Here is a 25,514-nt window from a genome sequence, read left to right as displayed (position 1 = left end):
GGTTGTGACGTCATTACCCAATTCGGTACTTTTACCGCTTATAGCAAACGGGCCAAATCTAGACCAATGAGCATGTGGCACAATCCAACGTGGCTGTCAACCTAGCGTATGTCGGGCCCCGTAGCGAGAGCGAGTGACTGTACACTATTGCTATAACATCATTTATACATCTAGTAACACAGTAGATCCAAACTCGGTGGCTAGCACGTCTACCCTCTTCCTGCCGCTCTTTCTCTCTCGGCCTTCACCGCCTTCAACTCTTCCAGCCTCGCTTTCAGCTTAGGTACTTCGAGCAGCTTATGCTCTAGATCTTGCTTCTCTTCTTGCAGTGCCAAGCGACGTTCTGCATCGAGCTCGGTGCTAAATAGAGCAAAGTCAGATGGTGTGCGCATCGAAATGTCAACAACTTACAAGATGTATCCACCCATTCCATCATACTGTAACACCATCGAGTGATACTTCCATAGCGAAGGTCGGTGACTGACGGTCATGAGCGTGATCCCGAGTGCTGTGACAACCTATCAGCGCCGCCGTGGTATGCTAGACAAAGTGACAACGACTCACCCGTGGCGTGATCGTACATGACCTTCTCAATCTCCAGTGTCACCGCGCTGGTACATTCATCCAAGATGGCATACTTCACAGCCACTCACTGTCAGCAACTGTTGCTGGACACATTGGACACTACGGCTCACCTTGGGCTTATGGTAGAACAACCTGGCCATTGCGATTCTCTGTTTATCACCACCACTCAAGGCATCTCTCCACTCTCGCACTGCGTCCCAGCCACCCTCTCTTTCTACGATATGACCCATCTCCACTACCTCCAAGATCTTCTGCAGATCAGCATCCGATACATTGCGGGACTTCATATCGGCATGCGAGTGAGGGTAGATGATCTGATCTCGAAGCGTGCCAGTGCATAGGTATGGACGTTGTGGAATATAAGTGAACTCTCGAGCGGGAGGCTTGTACACGGTGCCGCCTGGAAGACAAATTAGGACAACGAAGCAGCAACGATTCAAACGACCTACCGTATACGGGCCAAAGACCACCAAGAATTCGGAAAAGACTGCTTTTACCGCCTGAAAGTTGCGTATATCAGCATTGACTTACTCAAATGTATCAACCATCACCTACATCCGTTAGGTCCAACAACCAGCAGATGTTTCTAGGCCCGGAGTTAGCATTTCCACCCTGATTTGCTCGACGCTAGGCCAACTCACTCCTGGTTCCACGTTGAAGCTCATCGACTTCACCAGTACATCTCCATTGGGACTGATCAATGGTACACCATCAAACCGTATCTCTTCGGATTCTATAATCTTGCCTCGACCTTGCAGCACTGCCATAACAGAGATGACACCATCAATTATAAATTCCTCTTGACACTGCTTTGTACAGACTCACTCTTCGCATTGTCTTCGACACTGGCACTGCTGACCAGCTTCTTCTGATAGTGACCCTTCTTGACGTCGTCCATCGTGTCAAAGAGATCTGATACTCTCGCTGTATACCCTGCCAGTTCCGCAAGTTCCTGAGACATCGAGGAATTAGCTCGGTCGCGTTACCATTGGTTGCCTTTCGACCAACCTTGTAGCTGTACATGACTCGACCAAAAGCGTCACTCGAGGACAACAGCAGTCTTCGGTTGGTGACAAATCCTGCAGAGGCCAGACTCATGAGCATTTGTCCCAATCTGCGGAGGCGACGGATGTTGTACCACAGCGCTCGACTCACCTTCTGTCCTGCTGCCCAGATCTCCACCTTTCATGCCCAGCAGATCGCCAGCGAATACCGGGATAGCGCAAATGCACAGACCCAAACTTCCCCATACCCACTTGATGATTCCCTCTTCAGCCATACCATGCCAAACACGGATCCTCAAGACCCTGTTGGCATGTTTGACCAATGCGAAATAACCTCGTTCAATGACGTTCTTCTCGAACTCTTCGCCGTGGTAAAGCGCAACCTCTTCAGCGGATTCCAGGAGTCGTGAGTGGGTGAACCGGAGTTCTCCTTCCAGTGTGGCTGAAGCAGACTTGGCTATAAGCCTTTGACCAACGAGTGAAACAAGATGAACTTACCCTCATGTGCCGCATATGTCCCAAAAGGCGGTGTGATAGCGCGTACTATTCACACCGGGTCAGCTTTCGCTCTGTATAACTCGACATATATACCCACATAGTCCTGCGCTTGCCTGAACCAAGATGGTCAAGATCACAAGACCTTCCGCCCCGACATTTCTCGATAGCTGATAATTGTAGAGACTGCAAGACTCGTCAACACCGCATTATTCTGGCTGCTGGCCACACGTATTGCCTGCTCGCGCCACCACTTACATAACATCCAATACAGGCTTTGCGATATTCGAGTAGATCTCTGCCAACTTCGTACTGAACAGCTGGATATCTACAGTCAGATACTGGTCGGCATTCTTGATTCTATCATCCAAATTGGCGAGCTTGTAGAAAAGCTGTTCGCCGCTGACATCTGGATCCGACCCTTTCTCGACGATGGAGGAGTTGACGTTTGGGGATTGTACTCCGGGCGGGTCCAAGTATGTGCTCAGTGCGTGTTTCGTGAGTCTGAGAGGACAGGAATGGACAGAGTCAGCTGAGACTGCCGACTTCGAATCTCTGGAGGTTTGGCTCCTACTTCGCTCGCCGCCTTGACAGCGACCATATCGCACTCACCTAGTTCTGTACGCCAAGCCTAGCTCCGATTGAAGGTATTCCAACATGGAGTTCGTGTATGTTGCGGGGATAGCAACCAACAGCCACTTTGTCAGGTTCATCAGGAACAAATGTGGTTGTGCTGTGACCAGGGAGGATACGATCCTGCGGGGTTTGCACAAGGTCAGCTCGCCTGCCGTACCATTGTCACTTCTCAGCGTCCCCATGTCATTTACGACTTGCTTGCCCCATCATCCAGTTAACTGACCCTCTCCTTAGAGGCATGAGGCGAGCAAGGCTAGCGGTTGATCCCATAACAAGCCCCATCCTTATCCATCCTCGACCTCAACGCCTGAGTGGTCATGCTTGAAAACGTCCACACCCAAATTGGACTAAACCTCAAACTTACCTTCCATCCAGCTCTGCAACATACAGACTCAACCCGGTCCTCCCTACCAAGAACGCACTATGCAGCGCTAACATCACTGCCTCTCTGCTTTTCAGACTGGGAATGACGATTCGCATGAGCCGTTTGAGCCGCACATGGAAGAGAGGGTCGTTGACTGATGCGACGGGTTTGCCTGAGCCTGGTAGAGTATTGTGCGATGTCAGCAAGTGGCTACCGAATGGTGTAGCAAATGATGTAGCCCGTGAATCTTTTTGAGAGTTGAGAAGGATTGTGTGAATGTCAGAAATGTCATGACCTAACTCACCTCCCTTCCCCCTCCTTCCACTCTTGCCCTCCCTCACTCCGCCCTTTCCCCCGCGTCCAGTGACAGCCGCCCAAGTCGTCCCCAGACAGTACAATACGAAACCAGCTGTCAACAATCGCTGGAAGAGCGGTCGGTGTTGAAGGTACGTATCGAGTATCGTTCGAAGACGGGTGTGGAGGATGTTTCGTTGAGAAGGGGTGAGCGGGGATCGGAGGAGAGTCTGCTTCGACGACATCGTACCGTTCGTGTGTTCTCCTCTGCCTAGGTGGGCGGAGGTCTTGATCCTAACGAGATGATAGTGATGTTCTATACCGTACAAAGCAGAGACAGATGGTATTACTAAGTTTGACTGCAGAGTTGATGGAGATGCAAAGACCACCATTATTGTGTGTATACTCCGGTTATGTCCATCCGAAGCTTAACCGTCAAACCGTCAACCGTTGAACGCACCACATAAAAACGCGTACTGTTTTGTCCTGTTCCATGTCCTTGCTCCAGTACGCGGTTTTATATACTCATACTGGAAAGGCAAACGATACTTTGCTTATAACATCTGTGTCGCAAGTACAACCTATCAGAGACAACTATGGTACCAGTATACATGAACTCTGACAGCTTCAATCTGTATGTTAGGGCTTATTTTTGCCATATTGAAATGTCAATATAAAAACCGCGTACTGTTTTGTCCTTTTCTTTGTCCTTGCTCCAGTACGCTGTTTTGAATGAACCCACTTTTCGAATTGTACACCACAACTTTCCAAAGGTCTGTGTTGCTAAATCAACCTTGCAAGGATGACTGCAGAGCGAGCAAGAACGTCCTGTTCAGCTCTAACATATATGAGTGGTGTAATAAGGCTGTATTCCCTCGATGTTCTAACGTCGACAAAAAACGCGTACTGTTTTGTCCTGTTTCGTGTCCTTGCTTCAGTACGCGGTTTTGGGACAGACCATTTTTCACATTTGTCGACGAACAGGCCCTCACATATTTTTTATACGATTCGCGACATCCGTCTCTTAGATAAGTCTGCAGCGCAAGATCTTACATGCACATCATCTCCTACCTGTATGTTTCCCGTTCAATAAAGACTTTCTCCTCCCGGTTGTCAGAAATCGTGTACTGTTAGGCCTATTCCGTACCCTTGCTCGACAATACGCTGTTTTCCGTCAACGACGATTTTCCACACGACAGCATACACTCTATAGAACATCTATCTCGCCGAGTGTACTTCTGATGGACGATTGCAGCTGCGATACATCAGGTCATACCGTGTAGCATCTCAAAACGACATGCATTCCGGATTATGATCCCTACTTTATATAGCTACATTCTCCAGATGACCATTGTTCATTTCGATTCTGACAATCCCGCCTCGTTCACGAGCGAGTAGAAAGTCGAATCAGGCTTTTCTAACAGTGCAGCAGGGGTGTCGTATTCCGCCACTTCACCTTGGGACATAACAAGCACACGATCACTGTCCATAATAGTATTGAGTCGGTGCGCGATCTGCAAGTGGTGCGAACCCAACATCAGCCAAGGCTCTACCCATGTGACCGCAACACCTCATATAGAAGAGATCGGAATACCCACAGTGATGGTCGTGACGCCCTTGAAATCAGACCCTCTTAAGATCTGCTGAACCGCCTCATCCGTCTCCAAGTCGATCGAACTGGTCGCTTCGTCCAATACCAAGAGCTTGGTCTTCCTCAACAAGGCTCGGGCAAAGCACAACAATTGCCTTTGTCCGGCACTCAAATCTGCGAGCGAGGACGAGGAATATCAGTGTGGTCTCGGCTGTGCGAGGAAAGGGTTTGAGCAGGTTTATGTAGCTACCACTCACTGCTTCCTCCCTCTGCAATTTCTGCATCGAGTGTGCCGCCCATGTTGTTCATGACGTGTTCCTTGAGATGCGACTGCGTCAGAGCCTGCCAGATGTCCGCATCGGATGATGCATTTGTGGGGTCAACGTTGGTCCTGTCGAGCGGAGCCGGCGTCAGCTGAGGATCGACACGTGGTCTCATAGATCAGCTCACCTTAAGCTTCCTTCGAACAACTGCGGGTCTTGAGGAATAATCGACACGACGCTCCTCAAGTCGTGCAACCCGATCGTGGAGATATCGACACCATCAATCAAGATCCTCCCACCCGCCGCCTCGAGAATACGGAACAACGCCAGAGTCAGGGATGACTTGCCTGCACCCGTTCGTCCACAAACACCGACTCGTTCACCGCCGTTGATCTTGACCGACACGTTCTTGAGGACGAGGTCGAGTTCTGGCCGGTATCGCATCGAGAAGTTACTGTTTGGCAAAGTAAGGTTTGTTTAAAGAAATTTGTGAAAGAACAACTCTTCACTCACTCAAACTCGATAGAACCGTGATCAGGCCAAGAGGAAGATGGCTGCTTGTCGGGAACGTATTGTGCCGCTTCTGATGGAAGCTTGGTGTAACCCAAGACTCGCTCCACCGAAACAATGTTCTGCTCGACCTCCGAAGCACTTCGCACGAGCCAGTTCTACAGCATCACCGTCAGCATAACCTTTCGCTCTCCGAGTCGTGTGAGGTGACATACCAGAGAACCAGTGACGGTGATGGTATAAGACATCAACAGACCGACCATACCCGCATCAATGTTGTTTGACGACACCAACACGATCACAGATGCGAGAGATGTAGAGAACATCAGACAACTTCCGAGGAATTCCAGTCGGACTGCCAACCATCGATTGATGATCATTGCTGGGAAGTAACAAGCTTGGTTACGGTCGACACGAGCTTCGTTGTTAGCGATGAAGCGTGCGCTTTGTCCGTAGCCCTGGTGGGTATGAGGCAATTAGTCACAGGTCACCTGTCTCAAGAAGTGCAGACTCACTCGGATGACCGAAAGACCGGACAGAGTCTCGCCGAAGAACGAGAAGATCGGTGATCGGGAGATCGAGTCGAGTCGCTTTAGCTCTCGGGAGGAAGCCAAGTAGAATCTGAGAATTTACGATCAGTGTCCTACTAATATTCTCTTACAATCCAAACTCACCGCATCACCCAAGTGTATACGAAGCCCAATGGGATGAACAGGAGGAGGACCGCAGGAGCTCCAAAAGCAATGACGACAATTACACCTAAGACAGAAGTTCCCTGCGATTTCAGAAAGATTACAATTCATTAGCGAGTTGACTATTGGTTGCAGGGGCGACACGACACCACATACCGTACGGAAAAGTCCGGTAAAGGTACTGATGAGCACCTCGTCGATCACGAAGATGTCTCGGGAGAAAAGGTTCAAGATTCTTCCGGTAGGAGTGAGCTCGAAGAATGACAATGGACTTCGCATCAAAGCGCCGAAGGATCCGTCATGCAAGTGTCTACTAGCCTTGAGCGCACAGACGAGTCTGAGGGTCGCAAATGAAAGGACGTTGAGCAGACTACCGGAGAGGCCGGTGATACCATAGATGAGAAGATAAGTGCTAACTTTGGTGTTCCCGCCTGCTTCGGTGTTTTTGCCGGCCCACGAACGGAGAACAAAGTTGCTTGTGATACCGAGACCCTGAGCAGCCATCATCGCCAAAAGGAAGATAGCGAAACCGGTCTTGGACGCCGCATTGATGTACTCCTTGTAGACATCCCGCTTGACACTTCCCTTCTCGGAGTGCTCTTTGGGTTTCGCGCTCTCCCGGAGATCACGAATAGCCTCTCTTTTAGCCTGTCGGATTGAGACGACCGAAGATCTTCGCATCAATGCCGTGCTCATTCGACGGAAGTTCTTGCGCTTTCTGAGCGAGTCGACATCTTCGATCTCCTCGGACAGCTCGTCGTCGATATCACTTGGGTCCTCGATAATAGTAGGGGTCGCAGATCCGTCCGATTCGTCTCCGCCTTTAGCTGATTGCTTGCCAAGACCGGTGATGAGCTTGTACAGCTCTGATGTAGAATTGCTCATTGCATCGTCGTATGTACCACGCTCGAGGATGATGCCTCGACGAAGCATGACGATCTGGTCCGCTTGAGGAAGGAAAGTGACGGCGTTTGTGCAAAGGATTCGAGCCTTGCCCTTCAAGAGACCATTCGGCCCGATGACCTTATCGAAGATATGACGACCAACATGCGAGTCCACGGCGGCGAGCGGGTCGTCCAAAAGGTAAAGGTCGGCACGCGAGTAGACGGCTCTGTAATGAAATATGAGTGGAGGAGCGTAACATACACCTCAGTTACTCACCTAGCCAAACAAATACGAGCTTTCTGTCCACCGGATAGAGAGACACCCTTCTCACCAACCTCGGTCATGTGGCCATTGGGCAGCACAGCAAGATCCGGTCTCAAGGCACATGCGTCAAGGACTTGTTCATAGAAAGCCGGGTCGAATCGATGTCCAAAGATGATGTTATCTCGTACTGTGGCAGAAAGAATCCACGAGTTCTGGGAAAAGTATGCGACCTCACCGCGGACGGTGACAGAGCCATCGGAACGGGTCATTTCACCGAGAATAGCACCAAGCAATGACGATTTACCGTCACCAACACGACCGATGACAGCAAGAAGCTCTCCTTTGGTGACTTCGAGGTCGATATCCTGCAGAATCGGCTCCGCGGAGTTCTCCAACCATCGGAACTCTCCCCCTTTAATAGAAACCACGCTCTCTCCACTTCGTGGGCCGCCAGTCGGGTCATCGGCTGCTCGAATATGAGTTCGTGCGTTTTCGTCCAGCTCGTCGGCTGCAAGGAAATCTTCCACACGGTGTAACGAGACCGTGGCTTCGATAATACTGTTGAGAACTTGAGCAAACATCGCCATCGGGAAACTGAGGAGCTGGAAGAGCGAGATGGCTGGGAAGATGATTTCGCTGGTAAGGGGTCGATCGCTGGTGATTACGAATGAAGCAAATGTAGAGAAGGCGACCAGGAAGGGAGTGCTCTGCCAGATGAAGTTGCTGCCCGACATGACGATACTGATCTTTCGCAACATTCGGAGTTCTTCGCTGTTCCTGATGTCGTAGATCTTCTTCGTGAACGCTTTTTCCCAGCCATACAGCTTGATCGATTTAATGTTGTTAAGGATCTCGTTCATTGTTCGGGTTCGCTTGTCCTTGATCTTCATCATCTGTCGCTGGAAACGCTTGTTGAGTCGGGTAATGAGGGTGTTAAGGGGCAAGCTGACAACCATCACAGCTACTCCCATGAATGCTTGCCAGCCAACAAGCCTGTATAAAGAGACGAATGCAAGGCAGATCTGTTGTTCGAAGCCGAAATCGGTCAGTAGGGGTCATTCTTGGCGAGAAGGTATAACTAACCTGGAAAGGACCAGACCAGGCGATGTGGCCATACTGAGTGACATCGGCGATTCTTACAGCATCAACACTTTGAAGGTTGACAATATCACCTGTGGTTCTGCCGGCCTTCTCGCCGTTACCGAGGACTAAACTCTTGTGGTAGATCAGGGTGACCAAGCCTCCTCGGATACGCATAGCTATTTGCTTGTCAGCTTATTTGCTGCCACCGAAATATTCGATTTCGGGGAGCCGGAGTACTTACTGGTGGTGAAACACTTTTGGAAATACTGATGTAAGACAGCTGTTGCCACATTGGCGCTGACAAAGAACAAGATACTGATCGCAAATCCAGTGACAGGAGGCATAGGGTTATCCGTCCCGTAACTCGACACGAATGCCAGGAGCAATCGCAGCAATTGAGGTTGGAGGAAACTGAGAAGATCATAGAGGGCCTTCATCAAGCCCGCCACAAAGTAGGGGAAACCATATGCCTTGAAGATGGCTAGCGTGAGGGAAGGCTTCTTCTTCTTGCCGGACTTGACAGAGTCGACCTCATGTTGCCATGTGTTTTGCAGACGATGGGAGAGGGCCTCGGCAGAGTCGTTGCTAGGGAGAGCCCACATGTCTTCTTCACCAAGGAACTAGGAGCGGGTCAGTACATGTTAGACAACCCGCACGGATAAAGCCAAATACCTTTCGCGTGCCCAGGGACAATAACGCTGATAGTTGGTGTTCAAATCAGCTTACATTGCAACGATCGTCAGATGTTGTTTTACGTACGAGTGAGATATGAGAAAGTCAACCTGAATGTAAATGGTCAGTGAATGTGACAATGAATGACAGACTAGCTACTCACTGTTCGTAGATATTGGCGGTAGTCACTGGACTCTCAGTCTCTCCGTGCTCGTTCTTACCAGGAACTGCACCTTCTCCATCTAGACCGTCCACTCCGTCCTCACTTTCCTCGTCCTCATCTTCCTCTAACGCAATCTTTCCCTCTTTAGTCCATGGTGCTTTCCATTTCCTCCACCTCTTCTCAGGAGAGTACAACTCGAAGACGAAATCAATTAACCCGACGGCGATACTGGCAAACCAGAAGGTTTCCCTCGCCAAGAAGATTCGACCGGATTTTGATTTGGTTAGGTGGGAGCCGAGTTCACCGGTGACGATCATAGTTCGGAGACGGATGGCGGTGACGATCAGGTATGCCGGCCAGAAAAGCAGTATGATCGAGGACGATCGACGGGAAGTATGGTGATTGTAATTAGTGAGGAGGGCGAACACAAGCAGCGTAACGCATAGAAGACCATAGTGTACGGTAGATAGGTAGTCATGTCGGATGATAACGATGGAGAGACCCAAGGATACTAGTGAAAAGAGTGCCGACACTCCAAGAAGATGCTGGGAGTTGAATCGTACAAAGTTAGCCGATACCCCGACCGTAACGCACTGACCGACGACTCACAAGTTTGAGAGCTGATATTTTCTCCCCTCTCTTCGTTCGTGTGATCCATCGAACGCCACCATCTTCGGGATCCTTCCTCAGCCTATGAGATATGCTGAAAATCTGAGCCGAAGCTAAGATGATGGTGAAGAGTAAAGGAACAGGGAGGAGGAAAGCATGTTCGAAGCACTGAGTGAGATCAAGATCTCGTTGGCGAGAGACGATCGGGATCGGCCACGAACAGGCAAAGCCCTCAGTCTTCTTCGTGGCCAGGAAAGCCTTGAAAGCCGTCTGGGAGGCGGCGAGACTCATACTCTCGAGCGCAACGCGTGGATACCTGCACTGAGCCGGGAAAGGGGGGTTGCAGTTGGTCACGAGAGATGATGACAAATCACCAGCGGTTGGTCGTTTGCGGCTTTTGTCGACGAAAGAAAGCAGAACAACGGTCTCGAGTCGTCGATGCCGTGTTGTGTTGTCAATCTCGAAACAAGAAAAGCTACAACGCTATACTATGGCACAACTGTGCGGGAAACGAAGAAAGTTGCTTGAGATAATAGTTGATCGATGTGCTTCTCTTTGATAAAGTTAATTCTGGCGTGATGGCAAATAACTGTAGTTGCAAAGCGGGCCGACTTCGGCGTTCGGCTTTGACCGCTACACCGACCAGGAAAAGGACAATATCAATGATACTGTAACTTATTAGGAAACCATTTAAGGTTGTCTCATTAGCGGAATCAATTCCAATTAGGATGTATAAGGTTTTGCTAAGCTATGATATTGTATCAAGCCAACTTTCGACGTCATCAGATCTCGCGTTTCGGTAACAACTCAAAAGTATTCAGAACGAGCGAGCTCCACTCCCACAGTACACACAAATTTGCACCTGACCTGTATTGACATCAACATTCCTCTTTTGACATCTTGATTCGTTCCATCTACGTATCATATCACTCTCTTACCATCTAGACAAGGGAGAGATCAATTACATCCCACAGCTATAATCTTCTGTCCCGAAACGACTCACTATGCCCGCCAAGAAACGTTCCGCCCCTTCATCGGCTGCTGAGCCAAGTACGAAGAAATCAAAATCCGCTTCTACCACTCCTAAACCCAAATCCAAGGGAAAGTCCGTCGTCGAATCTGCCACCGACTCGCCTTTACAAACCGTCAAACAAGCCGCTACCGATCTGATTCAAACCGTCTCTGATGCCGTCGATGTCGCTGGTGATCTCATCTTCGACGATGGTAACACCCCCGCTCCCGTTAGTCAAGTGATCGAGGAGAACGTCGACGTCCCCGCGTTGAAGAAGAAGGGAAAGGCAGCAAAGGGAAAGGCTGTGGAGGCTGCTACCGATGCCGCCATCGCTGCTTCAGACAAGGTTACTGAAGCTGCTAAGCCCCTCAAGGGTAAGGCCGCCAAAGCTGCAAAGGATGCTGGAGCAGCGGTCGAGTCTACCATCGAGGGCAAGACCGGTGTCGACGTCAAGGCAGCGAAGGGAAAAGCAACCAAGGCTGCTAAGGCTGCCAAGGAGAACATCGACGCTGCTACCGCCGTGGTTCAACCCGAGGTCGAGAAAGCTGTTGAGGCTGCCAAACCTCTCAAGGGGAAGGCTGCCAAAGCCGCTGCCGCTGCTCAAGCAAAGGTTGTAGAAGGCGCTTCCGAAGTAGAGAAGGCTGCCAAAGACCCCAAGAACAGGAAGAAGGCCGAGGACTTTATGACACAGGCGGAAGAGACTGTCAAAAAGGTCGTTGGAGATGTCGCCGGCAAGGTGTCAGAAGTTATGGGTGAGGTCGTCTCCAAGTTTGGAGAAGCAAGTGGATTAACGGCGGATTTAGGTGGAGACGCAAAGAAGGTTCAAGATAAGGCCAAGGCAGTGGTTGAGGACGGCAAGAAGCAAGCGGGAAAGAAGGGAAAGCAAGTGGTTGAGAAGGCAGAGCAGGTCGTCGAGGATGGCAAGAAGCAAGCTGGCAAGAAAGGCAAACAACTTGCGGACAAGGCTGGCGAAGTTGTCGAGGAGGGCAAGAAACAGGCTGGCAAGAAGGGAAAGGAAGTTGCTAAGAAAGCTGAGGAGGTTGTTGAGGAGGGCAAGAAGCAAGCGGGTAAGAAGGGAAAGCAGGTCGTTGAGGAGGCCAAGGAGACTGGCAAACGCAAGGCCAAGGACGCTGTCGCCGCCGCTGAACCTTCCGTGAAGAAGGCCAAGTCAGCGATCCCCGAGCTCGGCGCCACCATCGAGTCTGGCAAGAAGGCCGCTGCGAAGACTGCCGGCAAGGCTACCAAGGCTGTGGTCGACACGGTCGAGGATGTTGCCGGTTCTGACGACGACGAGGACGACGCGTCCTACATCCACGGGTTTTCATCTTCTGATGGCGAGGGTGATTCCTCCGACGACGAGTCAGACGCTGAGGACCTCGCCGTTGCTGAGGCTGGCCGAAAGATCGACATGTCCACATTGCCTTCAGTCGCCAAAGACGACAAGAGTGTCCAAGCACGATTGAAGAAGGCTTCAAGAAAGAAGGTGAGCCGACTAGCAGACTTTACCTCATGTTGAGTTGTCATTGACGATCGTTCGGTTATAGGACGAGCCTAAGGGTACGCTTTTCCTCGGCAGGATACCCCACGGTTTCTACGAAGAGCAAATGAAGGAGTACTTTTCTCAATTCGGTGACGTCTCTCGAGTCCGACTTGCCAGAAACCGCAAGGTGAGTAGACTTTTCCTGATCAGCGTGTCCCGAGCAGATTGCTGATCAACTTTCGCTTAGACCGGTGCATCAAAACACTACGCTTATATCGAGATGCCTTCCGTATCAGTTGCTGAGATCGTTGCTGAGACCATGAACAACTATCTGTTGATGGGCCATCTCCTCAAGTGTCAGGTGTGTTATGTTTCTTGCATGATAGAAACAACCCAAGCTAAACTATACCCGTTGTTCACCTAGGTCGTCCCCCTTGACCAGGTCCACCCTCAATTGTGGGTCGGCGCCAACAAGAAGTTCCGAAAAGTGCCCCGAGCACGAGTCGAGAAGATGAAGCATGACAAACCCCGAACGGACGAAGAGCAAGTAAAGGCGGACAAGAAGTTGAAGAAGAAGGAGTCACAGAGGAAGAAGAACATCAAGGGTCAAGGTATTGATTACGAGTTTGACGGTCATGTGAGTGGTGGTCCTCATGTCTCGTGTGATGTTCTATCTCGCTGACATCGGCCATCGTTGTCTTGCTTTGTACAGGCTTAAGGACTGTTCTCTATCCGAGTAACGATTGGGTCGACGAAAAAGATCGGTACGAGTGACTGGAAAGGATATAGGCCAGGCTAGGGCTAGGGCTAGGGCTAGGGCTAGGGCTAGAACGAATGGGATCGGACAGAGACAGAACAATACCATATTTAGTTATCTGTAATGACAATGCAAGAAAACGTTTCTTGGTTCCATTCCACCGCTCAATCCGCAAATGGGCGATCGTTTCAATCGACAGCGTTTGCATTTCCTAGCACATTCAACAATATAATTTCGTTTAACAACTGAATTGACAATAATGACAACTGACAACTGACATACAGAACCAAGAGTAATCGAGCGCTTCGAGAACCAAATTTTCCTTTCACTTCGACTTCCAACCATAGATATAGGACATCAGAACAGACAAGGACAATCGGACTTCGGGGTTATTCAGATACTACTACACGCATACTACCGAGTTCGTACAGCGATCACACCTAATGAAGATAGGTAGTAGTTCTGGTTGAGACATTTTCCAACAATTTGAACGTAGAACGTATGGTTTTAGTTTACAAGAGCTTGTCCCACTTGACGATGAGGCAAGGTAAGGATCATGTCGTTGGGATTACTTTTCGCCTAGTTCTTGTGCCGACTAATGACCTCGACACCAGCGGCAGAGGATGTGGTCCTAGGAAGAGAGGTCATACAGTCAGTCATCTAATCCATAACGGAGTTTCTTGGCATGCAACTCACCTGACCGCATCCTCTTCCTCTTCTTCATCGTCTTCGAAATCACCATCATCCTCATCGTCCTCATCCTCATCATCGTCCTCGTCGTCACTAACACTCGTTTGTCTTCGTGTTGGACTGACATCCTCGTCCCCAAATATGTCCCTTCCGATCCCGCCCGCTCCTCCCGGACCTCGACTAATCGTCTGTGGGCCCTTTCTCGTTGCATCGGAAGGGATTCGCATGGCTTGGACAACATGACCCGTATCGTTCTCCTCTACCACTTTCGCAGAGACTGCAGATACCGGTGTAGGAGGAAGTTCGTCGGACGGTTGATCTCGTCTCATGACGGAACCGACCGGGACACCTTTCGCAGAAGATACATCGTCCGACGACATAGTCATGCGGGTTGAAACCACTGGTGACGATTCCGATACGTGGATGATCGGTGTTGGAGGGAGCTCAGAAGTGGCGATGGCGGGTGTCTTGAGAGTCGTGTTGATCTCCAAGTCTGGTTTGGTCCCATCACCGCCACGGCTGAGATCGAGCGAAGACGTCGAACTGTGACTCGAGGATAGACCCGCTCCCCCGTCTGTGGGTGAGATCTCGGTCGCTGATTCCGCCTCGCTCAGTTGACGTTCTTCCAACAACTTCTTCTCCCTCTCTTCTTGTTCTTTCTTCTTACGTTCTTCCCTCCTCCTCTTCACCCATGCCATCCCACCACCATCGTCTTCGTCGCCCAGGAACCCACCACTCTTACGTACAGTCGGGTCTGCTCCCCTACTACCACTGGACTCGAGTGAGGCGCCAACACCAGCACTGCCCCATTCCACGAAAGCAGGTTCCATTCTCTGTAGTCGTACCTTCTCCCTTTCTGCAGCTTCGGACGCTCGACGTGATCCGTATACTCGACCGTTCAGCATCTTGACAGGAGTTGGCGACGAGCCCAGTGCACTGGACGTCGTGGTCGGTTCTAGCGAAGAGTTACGACGATGGCCAGGGGAGGTAGGTGCAAGGGAGGACAGCGAGGAAGAGGCGGTAGGTTCAGGTCGACGAGCAGACAGCATGGAAGAGACCGATGCGGGTGGGGGTCCCTGCATGCTTTTCCGACGTTCTGTTTCGACCGTCCATCGGAATGGTGATCTGCAGGCAAGACGGGTTAGCTGAGCCTAATGGCAAGAAGAGAGCCTACTCACGATCCGATAAACCCTCCTGTACTAACGCTCTTCTTCAGTGGAGCACCGTTTGTCCCATAGGAACTCTCCTCTTCCTTCTCTTTGGTAACTGGGTTCTTGCCGCTCAGTAGCTTTTTAGTTCCTTTCCAACTACTTCCCATTGTCTTACTCCAACTTCTACCTCTCTTATGTCCCCCACTTTCCCCATCTTCATCACCGTCTTCGTCATCCTCCTCGTCCTCCACTGCCATATCGTTTTCGTCGTCGGGTCCAATGCCTTCACTATCAAGAAGAGCTGAATCGTCATCACGGTCCATCCCTTTGATCTCGTACTGTCTTCCCTCTTGACCATCTTCACCGATCGTTGTTGTCCAAGCAATGTTCCTTCCGGTACTTAGACTTCGAGGTCGACGCGGATCGGGTAAGGGTGCGAATCTGATTTTGGGAGGTTTGGGACTCATTCCCAAGCCTGGTGAAGGGAAGGGCGACGTCGTACCAACGTTCTGTTGCGCTTCTCCTCCTGCTCCTGCTCCTGCTCCGAAAGTCGCAGAGATGGGAGTGACGGGTGAGTTGGGTTCGGAAATCCGTCTAGTGGAAGCATTGCCGAAGGATGAAGAAGAGCTTGATTCGACAGGGAATGAATGGTGGCTGGGTTCAGAGCCGCGATGCACGTTGATCAGAATCCCACCACGAGGGTGAACGTCGGGTGCTGAGAATGCGGGATTGGGTGGAATGAGCAAAGAGGGAGCAGTGGGTGAAGCGCCAAGGGACATTGTACCGGCGGCAGGAGTGCAGGTGGAGACGCGATAAGATGCGATGCGGTGGCTTGGACTTGGCCTTGGCCTTGCTACGAGTGGATCTAGGGATGATCAATGTATCGATAGTTGCACGCTGTTCGTCTGCACTTTGCTATCAGCTGGATGAAGAGTGAGGGCTTATTGTGTCGTTGTGGGGTGTCCGGGTGAGCGGTGTGTCGTGTAGTGGTGTTCCGGTGATCGTCTTTCCCCGCCGGTGTGTGTGTGTGCGTTAAGTGATGTCACCGATTGATTGATGTGATGGGATCCTTTGACGACCGTATCTATACACTTGCTGTCCGACTTATATCGATATTCTACAAGTCGATGCAAGCAACACCGCAAATGAAATGATGCGTTGCGTTGGCGGTGTTGCGTGGGAAAAGCGATATAAACTACGTAAAGTACGTAGTGGTGATGTCGACGGCAAATCAGTGCTTCAAGCAAGTGAATGATAAATGCCAAGACAGTCGAGGGTTTAGTTAAATCTGGAACCAAAAGTCGCTTTGCTGTGTGAGATGTGAGGCTGTTTCGAATGGACAGTATCACAATTCGCGTTTGCTCGGGAAGATTGATTGATTGATTGATAGATAGATAGATATAGAGGGATGAGATGGGTTGTGACGAGTCAAGGTGGGATCCGATATAGGGATTTGAGATTGCGGGGATGAGATTAGTAGTACTAACCGGTTACGAGTGGGTCCGAGGAGTACTAATTGTCGCCGTTAGTTTGGGTGGTACTGGGGTGGAGGGGGGTACTTCAAAGGCAAGTTGAATGGTCATTAGCAATGATAGTTGAGAATGCTATATAACAGACATCGATCGTGACCAATCCACCATATGCATTATCGTTCATGTTCTCGTTCCTTACTCCCATTCAAACACGGAGGGATGGTGCGATGATACGACATACTTCTACTAGTATGGTAAAGCGCGGATACCCGGGTTTTTGTCTCCACACCATCCTGGGTAGTAAATCGCTCTAACATGGTCGGTGCGATATTCGTACTCGTACTCATACCCTCTCTCGTTCGGCGATCTTCTTCTTCTTCCCTCCATCCAGGGCAAAACGAGGACGGGAGCACCCCTCTCCCCCTGTACAGTTCGCCTCCTCGCTCACAATCACCAAACAGACCTCTTGTTGTCGGTCCAAAAGTGGTTTCCCTGAATCTAGGGTTGACTGGAAGCCCCACATTCTGACGAATAACAGATGACAAAAGTGGCACATCCGCAGTAACTGCCTTCTGCTTAGCAGTAAATGATCGACGGCCGGTTGGGTGGGATCATGTGACAAAGATCGTCAAAACTCGGAGATCTCCATGTACATGGGTACTGTTAGCAAAGCAATAGTGGCTTCTTGGGTCAAGTAATTTCAATCATTACTTGTACTGCACGGATGGTTTCGTTGACAAGACATTGCACTTGTACTGGTAGTCATCAAGATCATCACATCACATCACATTTACACCAAACACACAAAAGCGAACTGAACAGAAAAAATGTATCAACAAAATAATCAGATATACACGTCGTTTCCTTCCCCAGATCTCATATCCCTCACCTCAACACCTCAGTGAGTCACAGTTACCGCCTTCCGCACCTACGCCCATAGCTTTGTCAAAGTCGTACCAAAGCCAGCTTTCACAGTCTCCATACTATCCGGTCCCAGGACCATACCTGCGTCCGTATCATTTTGATTCCTGGGAGGCGCGTAGTAGAAACCCATGATAAGGACAACATAGCTAGAGGAGCGTCCCGTGGTCAGTTCACAGTAAGCCTGCAGATTTCGCCTGCACTCCTTGCGAGTACGACGCATGAACTCACGCTAGAACCAAAATCGATCCTCTGTGGTAATTACTCCTCGCTTCGATATACGTATAAGTGAGCAGGAAGATCGATAAGATGATCGCAATGACATCCCAACGAGGGAAGATCAGTCTAATGAGAAGCACGTCCAAAGATCAGCTGTATTCCATGCACGATGTTGTGATACCAGACAGACCACTCACGTGAATGTATCGACAATATCTCCCATCTTCTCAGGCTTCCAGAAGGCGCTGAATGCGACCATGGCTGGAATCTGCAGGAGACACACTTGAAGCGCATACGCCGAACCGATCTCCATACTGCACCAAGGAAGAGTATATCAGCATCATGCATTTGACACAGGTACAATGCGAGCTCACCTCAACGCAATGTTACCATTCAGGGCGAACGACATGGCGTTCATGAACTCGGTGGTGTTAGGAACCAAGGCGAACAGCGTCAACCCCAAGAACTTCTCATCGATACCAGATCCCTGGAGAACGACATCGACAACGTCGACAAGGATCTCTGCGAAGTCAGAGATTCAAGTCAACCTCAATTCGACACTGTTCATGTATCGACAACTCACCCGCAATGATGGCATACAGCAATGTACATCCCAACAAGACTCCAGCACTGACTCCTCTTGTCCAGCTTGGCGCATCATGACCGCCACCCTCTTCCTCTTCGTCGTCCCCAGCGACAGCAGCAGCAGGTTTAAGCGTTCCAATGTGTCCCGCACCTGCTCCAGACGTGTCGTTCGGGATAGCCCTTGCTTTTTGCGCAGATCCAGTCTGCGACCCAGCACCGATGATCGATCCCTGATGCCTCAGGGCACTGACCGTTGCCACTGCTACTGCTCGAGTGAAGTCTTCGGTAGTCAAAGTTGACGGAAGTCGCATCGGAGTGAGGTGCGAAGAAGCCGACTTCACATCCCTGTCAACTGATTCGAGGAATGGCGTGTATCCAGCTGGAAGGTTGAAGTTTGCGCTTGTTGTTCTTGCGGATTCAGGTCCCAAGCCCAAAGCCTCGCCCTCTGCTTCTGGAGCCTCAGCCATGGGGTTTCGTAGTGAACTGGGGTGACCAGGAAGACGGAAAGTACTGATCCTAGGTGATCCGCTTCGAGAAGGTTGTGCTGGGCTAGCTGTCGTTGATTTGAGGTTTTGGCCTTGTGTGTGCATAGGCAGGACATGTTGCATCACCGCGCCAGGGGTGATACGTTGCGCCAAAGTCGCCTTAACCGCAGGGTGGCCCGCTCCGATCGCGCCAGCAGCATCATCAGATTTCATGAGCTGTTGAGGATTCTGCCAGATCTGCGCAGCGTGTGTTCGGAGTGAGAACCAAAGACCAATGAGGTATGACTGCAAGGGATGATCACCTTATGAGCTGACTCCTCGGGGCATGTATATCCAGACCGACTCACGAAGAGAAGGATCGCGGCACAACAGTACATGAGCGTCTTCACGTTTTCTTGGTAGAAAGGATCGATTTCCGGATTCGGATGCTCGTAGTGGCAGTGGTTGCACATCCACGCGTCATTTGTATGGAGCCCATTGGGCAAAGGACTCATGCCGGGACTGTCCTGCGTTGGGTCAGGGCAGCCTTCGCAGTGTAACTCGAACTATGAACACTCGTCAGCGAAGACTCACAGGTCTCTCTGGTAGAGACCAGCTTACCGTTCCGTATGTTTGGTAAAACATTGTAGGAGTAAGAGTGCCGATAATAGCCATGATCAACATGGTACTGGTGACTCCCGCACTCTTCGCATTGAACTTCTGCTCTTTCCTCTTGAAAGCTCCAGAGCACATACTGGCGCCAGGCATTAGAAGCACTCCTGCCAAGATACTACCAACGATGGACCCCTCGACCAGACGTCCTTTTCCTTGAGTCAAGGCAATGCCGTATAGGATGATTTCAATGATCGAACCGAAAGTCGCGTTGATGACTGCTCCCATCCCAATACTCGACTGAGCAGAGATGGATGCGACAGCCATACCGATGAAGTAGGACAAAGGAATGACTGAGGCCAAGGCGAGCACAAAGATGAGGGCTTGAGATGTAAGGAAGCGCAACAGCGGTGTAATGGGAAGTCCATGATGTTCTTTGCGTTCGACGGCCGGGAGAAGCAGCAGACCGTCGATGATGGTGAAGAAGACGAGAGGGAGTAGGTTGATGAAAAGGATGTTAACACCGCCAACAGTATACTTGTAGTACTGTAAGCCGACAGCTCGATAGGTACAAAGTAAGACTGTAGACTTTGGTCCAGAAGTAGGTGCAACTTGACCAGCTGTCAAGTGTGCTCGTCGCATGGTGAAACCGGAAGGAGATCCATCGCCCGCTAATGTGGTCGATCCTGAGCCTTCCCCGCTCTGAGGCGATCCATGAGGGGATGGAGTAGGGACGGGAACTTTAGGAGCCGAGCGGAAGTTGATTTCGAGAGGTCGAGCCCACAACAGAGTGAGCAATTCCCATGTCAACTTCGCCATAGGAATGGTGATGACAAAGCCCCAACACAGTACACAAACGAACAGCATTGACGGCGCAACGATGAGGAAGAAGCCGGGCCAATATATAAGACGCCCAAGGAACTTGGCACGTTTATTTCTCGGTCTTCGGAATCCGCTTCCACCTCCACTGCTGGACTTAGTACCAAGCAGAGGGGCTCGTTCGTCCGGCTTTGCTTTGCCGTTGGGTGTGTACCCACGTAGGGTACTATTCGCCTTCACTTGTACCTCGGGCGCAAACGATACTGTTGTTTCGCGACGATCGTGATCCCCTGGGCGAATGGTGCTTGTCGAGGGCGTGGTCGCGCCAAGTTGCGGTCGTGGGTCATCCGGTAGTGCGTAGTCGTGAGATATGGATTCGCCTCGAGCGTTTCGTACTGTAACGTTTGAGGAAGACCCGTCTGACGGATGTCGATGTCTCTCGCTCCTCCCTCTGGGCGATCCATTGCCGTTCTCCCATGTGCCGTATCCGAGGCCACCATTTCCCTGCTCAGTGTCGCCATCTTCCTCGTGCTCTTCTTCAGGCGCGCCTTCACCCTCAACATATTTACCGAATGGCCACCCGATATACCATGCCAAACCTCGAAGAGTCTTGCCGTATCCGCCTCGACCTCCACCGAGGACTTCTGCGCCGCTGACAAGCAGAGCGACGCCGAAGCACGCAAGGGCAAGCCACCAGCCAAATAGGATTACCCAAAGGATATTGCCAGGGAGAAGATGTCGCTGCGCTGCGGCCGACGGTATGGCGTGGAGCGCGGACTCGGCATTTCGAGTGACTGATCGGGACTTTCGGTAAAGAGCGGGTTTCCAGATTGGCAGACCAAAGGGATGCTCGATGTTGATAGCCTAAGGATATATTATCAATGAGTACCAGGACAAGCCCAGAAGCGCAGACACAATCACTTACATCTTGTCGGTCTCGGAGAGTCACTCCTTCATCATCGCCACCACCCTCGCCTTCCTCGTCCTCCTCGTCTTCTTCATCGTCATCCCGGTCGCCTCCGGTTTCCTCCTCCACAACATCCTGTACAATCTCCCCTACTAAGCTTTGAGTCGCGTCATCCTCATCATCATCTGCTGTACTCGAGTAGATTGACGGCGCTCTGAATTCTTCTCGAGGGCTCAAGCCACCTTCTCGAGGTGTTGCCGAGCCGTCTGTACCGTGATAGGGGAAATAACCGCCGGTCTCGCTCGCATATCTTCGACGATCAGCACTCGCATGACGCGATCGAGAGACTGATCGAGCGGTCCCTCGACCTTGTTGAGAAAGGAAGGTGTCTCCTGGCATCCCTGTGGGAGGCGCACTACTTTCGGGTGTGATTCCGTCTGATTCTCCAGCAAGACGCCGTTGTTCTTGCTCCAGCTGGTGTCTCTTACGACGAGCTTTGCGTTCCCTCTGCCTCTCCTTGATGAGTTCCGCACCTCGATCTCTCAAATCATCATCGTCTTCCCCACGCGCTCTCAGAATTCCAGCACTGTCTCGAGAGATCAGTGGCGGCCTTGCACGAGAAGCTGACCGTGACATCGATCCGCTGGGAACCGATTGAAAGTTGACAGGATGACTCGCCGGATGAGCTGTGCTGGTGTTGTACCTAGTCTGTCTCGCTGGTCGTGGCATACTACCGTTATTGTTCGTCTGCGGATTGAAGAACGCGTTTGGAGAACCGAAACTGCTTCCAAAGCCAGTATGAGGAGGTCCTCTTTGACTACCGGCGAGACCACCACTTCCTCGAGGGGTCGATTCGGTCGCGCCGGCAGTTTGAGGACCCGCAGCATAGTCGTAATATTCATCGTCCTCGGTCGCAGTGGTGAAGGAGTGTATCGATGATGCTCGGCCAGGGGAAAGGGGTGATCGGAATTGGGAGGTTGGGGAAGCAGGGGTTGGGGTCGGCGCCAGTGAGGACGAAGGTTGTTGTGACTGAGAAGGCATGTCAGATTGTGTTGGCGCCCGCTATATTTTCGGTTGGTGTAGAGACAAAGAAGCAGATGATAGAGGGAAGAAGATGATGTCAGGGGGGGCTAGGGGGATATAAGCGAGCATGTGAAGCGAAGTGAATAGAAAGCCATTCGAAGGGTGAAACCGCACGACTAGAGCGCGACAGCCACCACCCTTACACGAAATACACTTTCACAACCCAACTGGGACTGCCTCAGGCATTGACATGTGCTCCCCACTGCCCACCGACTCTTGTGTTTGTGTTTGTTATGGTATTGGTAGACTCACCGATTCATTATTGGTACCGTCGCCTCTGGATGGTCTACCCTTGCCCAATTCCTGCTGTTGCAGAGTCGCGCTCCCCGTCCTTGACATCTCCGGGGCCTCCAAGCCCGCTCCACCATCGCTAGGTCCTGCTCCAGGCGTTGAAGGTGCATCGGCGGAGGATTTGATCATATCTGCGAAGACTTGTGATGCGCTTGGGGCGGCGAGGGGGGAAGAAGAGGGATTGCGAATGGTTGGTGTTGGCGATGAAGCAGACTCGGGACCTGAGTCAGACTCGTTGGTTGAGGGTTGGGACATACTGCCCTGCGAATGTGATGATGTCTGTATCGGTGTTGATGGTACGATGTGATATGCTATAGATCAAAAATGGGATTGAGAATGGACTTCTCGTGTGGCCGAGCTCTAATTCGATATATCGTCTAACGATGAGAAAGGAGAAATGTATCGCGCTCGATGTACAAAAAACAATCTACCTAGATGATGGTGGTGATACAGTACAAAGGGTTGACAATGAACATTATGACGATGATTGATTGATGAAAGGAATGAATGAAGCTGTGTAACAAATAGTAGTAGTAGTATTCGAAGCACTGACTCCCTGTTCTCATCGACGCATCACAATGGACCAACGAACAAGCAGCTCCGAGCGCTGGTGTATAACATCGCGAAACACGGTCAACGGTCATCGCCGAACTTTGATCCAATTAGAACTCCCACGTGCACTCCGCGTTTGTCCCCGTTCTCAATCAATCATCATTCAATCCCAATCGAGAAAGTTGGTTGACGTCAGTCTGCTTTGATGAGTTACAACAACAACAATCCCGACAAAATCATTCCCATTTCTACTTCTTCCTTGCCATTTCGTATCATTCCAACAGAATCAATTGTCCTCTTGTATCCTGAAAACACACTTACACTTCTCATCATGCCAGCTTACAGACTTGAAGCGGCCCCATCGGCGAGATCGCAATGCAACGGTATGATAAACTGCTTCTATCTACCAACAATCGCGCAGAAGGTGGGATCCTTGGCTAACACGATCAAACGCCAGGCCCAAAACCATGTAAGGGAACAAAGATCGCAAAGGGCGAGTTAAGAGTCGGTACATGGGTCGAGATTATGGGTAACGGGTCATTCAAGTGGAGACACTGGGGATGTGAGTGCATGGTACCTTCAATGAGGACAGATTGTGTTCGATGCAAAGGGAGAGACGGGGGAAGAGCACGAAGAAGACGGGCTGACTTGTGTCGTTCCTCAGGTGTCACGGCACAGGTCTTGAAGCACATGAAGAACGATTTCGAGGAGCCTTCTGAGCTTGACGGTTGTGAGTGAGATGCTCAAGATGAGCTTGTGATATGTCTGCTCACGTTATATCTGATGGGTAGACGAAGAGATTCCGTGAGTGAAGAATGACATCGGGCTTGTGTCGATGCTTATCTTGGACTGACCGACACCAGAGCCGACTATCAAGAAAAGGTCAGTCTGTTACGGCGGGTACCAGTGCGAGGTGGTTGGCTGACGTTCTGCATGTAGATCAACAAAGCATGGGAAGAAGGGCATGGTAAGTAGACTGAGCGTTATCTCTTAGAGTTCTTTGACTGATCGCAGGATTGATCAGTTGCGGACGAAGATATTCCTGAATCTGCTCGACTCCCACCTGCTTCCGAAGGTGAAGAGGGAGATGGACCCGCATCCAGTCCTGCGAAGAAGAAGAAGGCGACTCCTAAGAAGAAGAAAGTAGACGCCAACGGTGATGGAGAGGATGCGGAACCCAAACCCAAACCCAAGAAGGTCAGCTCCCTGATCACGAGGCTAGGACGCTGAAGAAAGCTGACATTCAGTATGTATGATATAGGCTAGAGCTAAGAAAGCCAAGAAGGAAGAGAGTGAGGAATTGACCCCTCCGCCCGATGAAGAGGAAGAGGAAGAGGAAAAGCCCTCAAGGAAGGTGAGCGGCCCTTTACATCTCAACTGTCAATCGCACGTAGGTCTCGAGCCGCGCTGATATCAATTAGTCTAAGGCCAAGGCGAAGAAGCCCAAGAAGGAAGAGAGTGAGGAAGAGGAAATGACACCTATCTCTGAAGATGAGGTGATTCCGCCCAAGAAGAAGCGGGTGAGTGTAACATCTGGCGTGTAGTGAGGAATGGCGCTGATTCCATTTCAGGGTGCTGCTGCCAGTAAAAAAGTGAAGGATGAGGAGCAGGAGGATGAGAAGCCAAAAGTAAGCTGTTTGACTGACATCGATGACTGCTTTGCAACGAACAGCTGACGTGAAATAGTCCGGTAACAAGCGTACAAAGAAGGTGAAAGATGAGGAGGAAGATGAGGAAGACGCAAAGGTATGTCTACGCCAGAGTCATTGTCTTCATCAATCTGCTAACAGGAACCGCTCGTGCGTAGCCGCCTAGCAAGAAAGCACGCAAGCCAGTGTCAAGATCCAAGGAAGTCAAGGCTGAATCGGATGACGAGTAAGAAAGTGGACTGAGGATCGGAAGGCACAAAGAAGTGGTTGCTACCAGTGCATGGGATTGGAACGAGAATGAGTTGTGCGTCATATTGGTTGCATGGGAGGGAGAGTGTCGATTGGGTTTGGAGATTGGCATCATGGCAGCGCGTCTTAAGGGGGGAGACGCCCATTCTGAAAAGGGTTGAAGGACTGTATATAATAAATAATCTATGTTTCTGACTACGGTCAACTATACGTATGCATCCAAATCGTCATGTGTAGGAATCAGGTCAGGTACCTTCAAGCTTCTGCTTGAGATGTGTTGTATGACGAATCGATCATCTCTTCTATCTTCTCGGGGTTTGAACAAAATCGCTGGAATCGGTTGTCGGCACGGCATCGAATGTACGAATCCCAAATGCGGCTGCTGGTTCGAATTCACGGTTTGTCACCAATGACGTCGATTCGGTTTTATCAAGTTTTCACCTCTTTTTCCGAAGCTTCTGTAGCTGCCTGCGTGGGCGATTGCATGTTTA

General features: G+C 50.7%; 6 protein-coding genes across 6 annotated transcripts; 2 read left to right on the top strand and 4 right to left on the bottom strand.

Moving 5' to 3' along the window:
• Nucleotides 1-209: 209 nt before the first annotated feature.
• Nucleotides 210-3,623, bottom strand: CI109_102594 (uncharacterized protein; the record flags this gene model as incomplete). The annotated part of the gene is made up of 16 exons (XM_032006313.1): nucleotides 210-360; nucleotides 412-508; nucleotides 565-637; nucleotides 696-985; nucleotides 1,035-1,085; nucleotides 1,141-1,171; nucleotides 1,227-1,345; nucleotides 1,411-1,537; nucleotides 1,594-1,664; nucleotides 1,741-2,031; nucleotides 2,088-2,132; nucleotides 2,185-2,270; nucleotides 2,343-2,588; nucleotides 2,697-2,840; nucleotides 3,085-3,262; nucleotides 3,389-3,623. 16 exons carry the CDS (start codon nucleotides 3,621-3,623, stop codon nucleotides 210-212), a joined length of 2,235 nt encoding a protein of 744 aa, XP_031859334.1.
• A 1,110-nt stretch (nucleotides 3,624-4,733) lies between these two features.
• Nucleotides 4,734-10,401, bottom strand: CI109_102593 (uncharacterized protein; the record flags this gene model as incomplete). Its single annotated transcript, XM_032006312.1, has 16 exons — nucleotides 4,734-4,892; nucleotides 4,977-5,143; nucleotides 5,227-5,360; nucleotides 5,420-5,686; nucleotides 5,746-5,900; nucleotides 5,958-6,200; nucleotides 6,258-6,363; nucleotides 6,417-6,517; nucleotides 6,591-7,545; nucleotides 7,596-8,605; nucleotides 8,667-8,842; nucleotides 8,908-9,286; nucleotides 9,339-9,364; nucleotides 9,426-9,448; nucleotides 9,502-10,046; nucleotides 10,111-10,401. 16 exons carry the CDS (start codon nucleotides 10,399-10,401, stop codon nucleotides 4,734-4,736), a joined length of 4,737 nt encoding a protein of 1,578 aa, XP_031859333.1.
• Nucleotides 10,402-11,114: 713 nt separating this feature from the next.
• Nucleotides 11,115-13,320, top strand: CI109_102592 (uncharacterized protein; the record flags this gene model as incomplete). Its single annotated transcript, XM_032006311.1, has 5 exons — nucleotides 11,115-12,605; nucleotides 12,667-12,789; nucleotides 12,850-12,963; nucleotides 13,027-13,239; nucleotides 13,315-13,320. The coding sequence occupies 5 exons, from the start codon at nucleotides 11,115-11,117 to the stop codon at nucleotides 13,318-13,320; spliced, it is 1,947 nt and encodes a 648-aa protein (XP_031859332.1).
• A 618-nt stretch (nucleotides 13,321-13,938) lies between these two features.
• CI109_102591 (uncharacterized protein) lies at nucleotides 13,939-15,979 on the bottom strand (the record flags this gene model as incomplete). The annotated part of the gene is made up of 3 exons (XM_032006310.1): nucleotides 13,939-13,990; nucleotides 14,056-15,174; nucleotides 15,228-15,979. The coding sequence occupies 3 exons, from the start codon at nucleotides 15,977-15,979 to the stop codon at nucleotides 13,939-13,941; spliced, it is 1,923 nt and encodes a 640-aa protein (XP_031859331.1).
• A 1,621-nt stretch (nucleotides 15,980-17,600) lies between these two features.
• On the bottom strand, nucleotides 17,601-22,828 carry CI109_102590 (calcium/proton exchanger; the record flags this gene model as incomplete). The annotated part of the gene is made up of 9 exons (XM_032006309.1): nucleotides 17,601-17,742; nucleotides 17,825-17,938; nucleotides 18,010-18,126; nucleotides 18,187-18,334; nucleotides 18,396-19,167; nucleotides 19,230-19,427; nucleotides 19,483-21,156; nucleotides 21,218-22,228; nucleotides 22,535-22,828. The coding sequence occupies 9 exons, from the start codon at nucleotides 22,826-22,828 to the stop codon at nucleotides 17,601-17,603; spliced, it is 4,470 nt and encodes a 1,489-aa protein (XP_031859330.1).
• A 628-nt stretch (nucleotides 22,829-23,456) lies between these two features.
• Nucleotides 23,457-25,004, top strand: CI109_102589 (uncharacterized protein; the record flags this gene model as incomplete). The annotated part of the gene is made up of 12 exons (XM_065967159.1): nucleotides 23,457-23,508; nucleotides 23,583-23,687; nucleotides 23,790-23,855; nucleotides 23,917-23,929; nucleotides 23,989-24,007; nucleotides 24,065-24,092; nucleotides 24,150-24,322; nucleotides 24,387-24,479; nucleotides 24,547-24,645; nucleotides 24,697-24,753; nucleotides 24,812-24,871; nucleotides 24,933-25,004. 12 exons carry the CDS (start codon nucleotides 23,457-23,459, stop codon nucleotides 25,002-25,004), a joined length of 837 nt encoding a protein of 278 aa, XP_065823231.1.
• Between the last annotated feature and the right edge of the window lie 510 nt (nucleotides 25,005-25,514).

Source organism: Kwoniella shandongensis, chromosome 4 (genome assembly GCF_008629635.2).
Source record: "Kwoniella shandongensis chromosome 4, complete sequence".
In the NCBI taxonomy this organism is placed as follows: Eukaryota; Fungi; Basidiomycota; class Tremellomycetes; order Tremellales; family Cryptococcaceae; genus Kwoniella; species Kwoniella shandongensis.
Note: the sequence above shows the minus strand (reverse complement) of the source record. Positions and strands in the feature narration are given on the sequence as shown.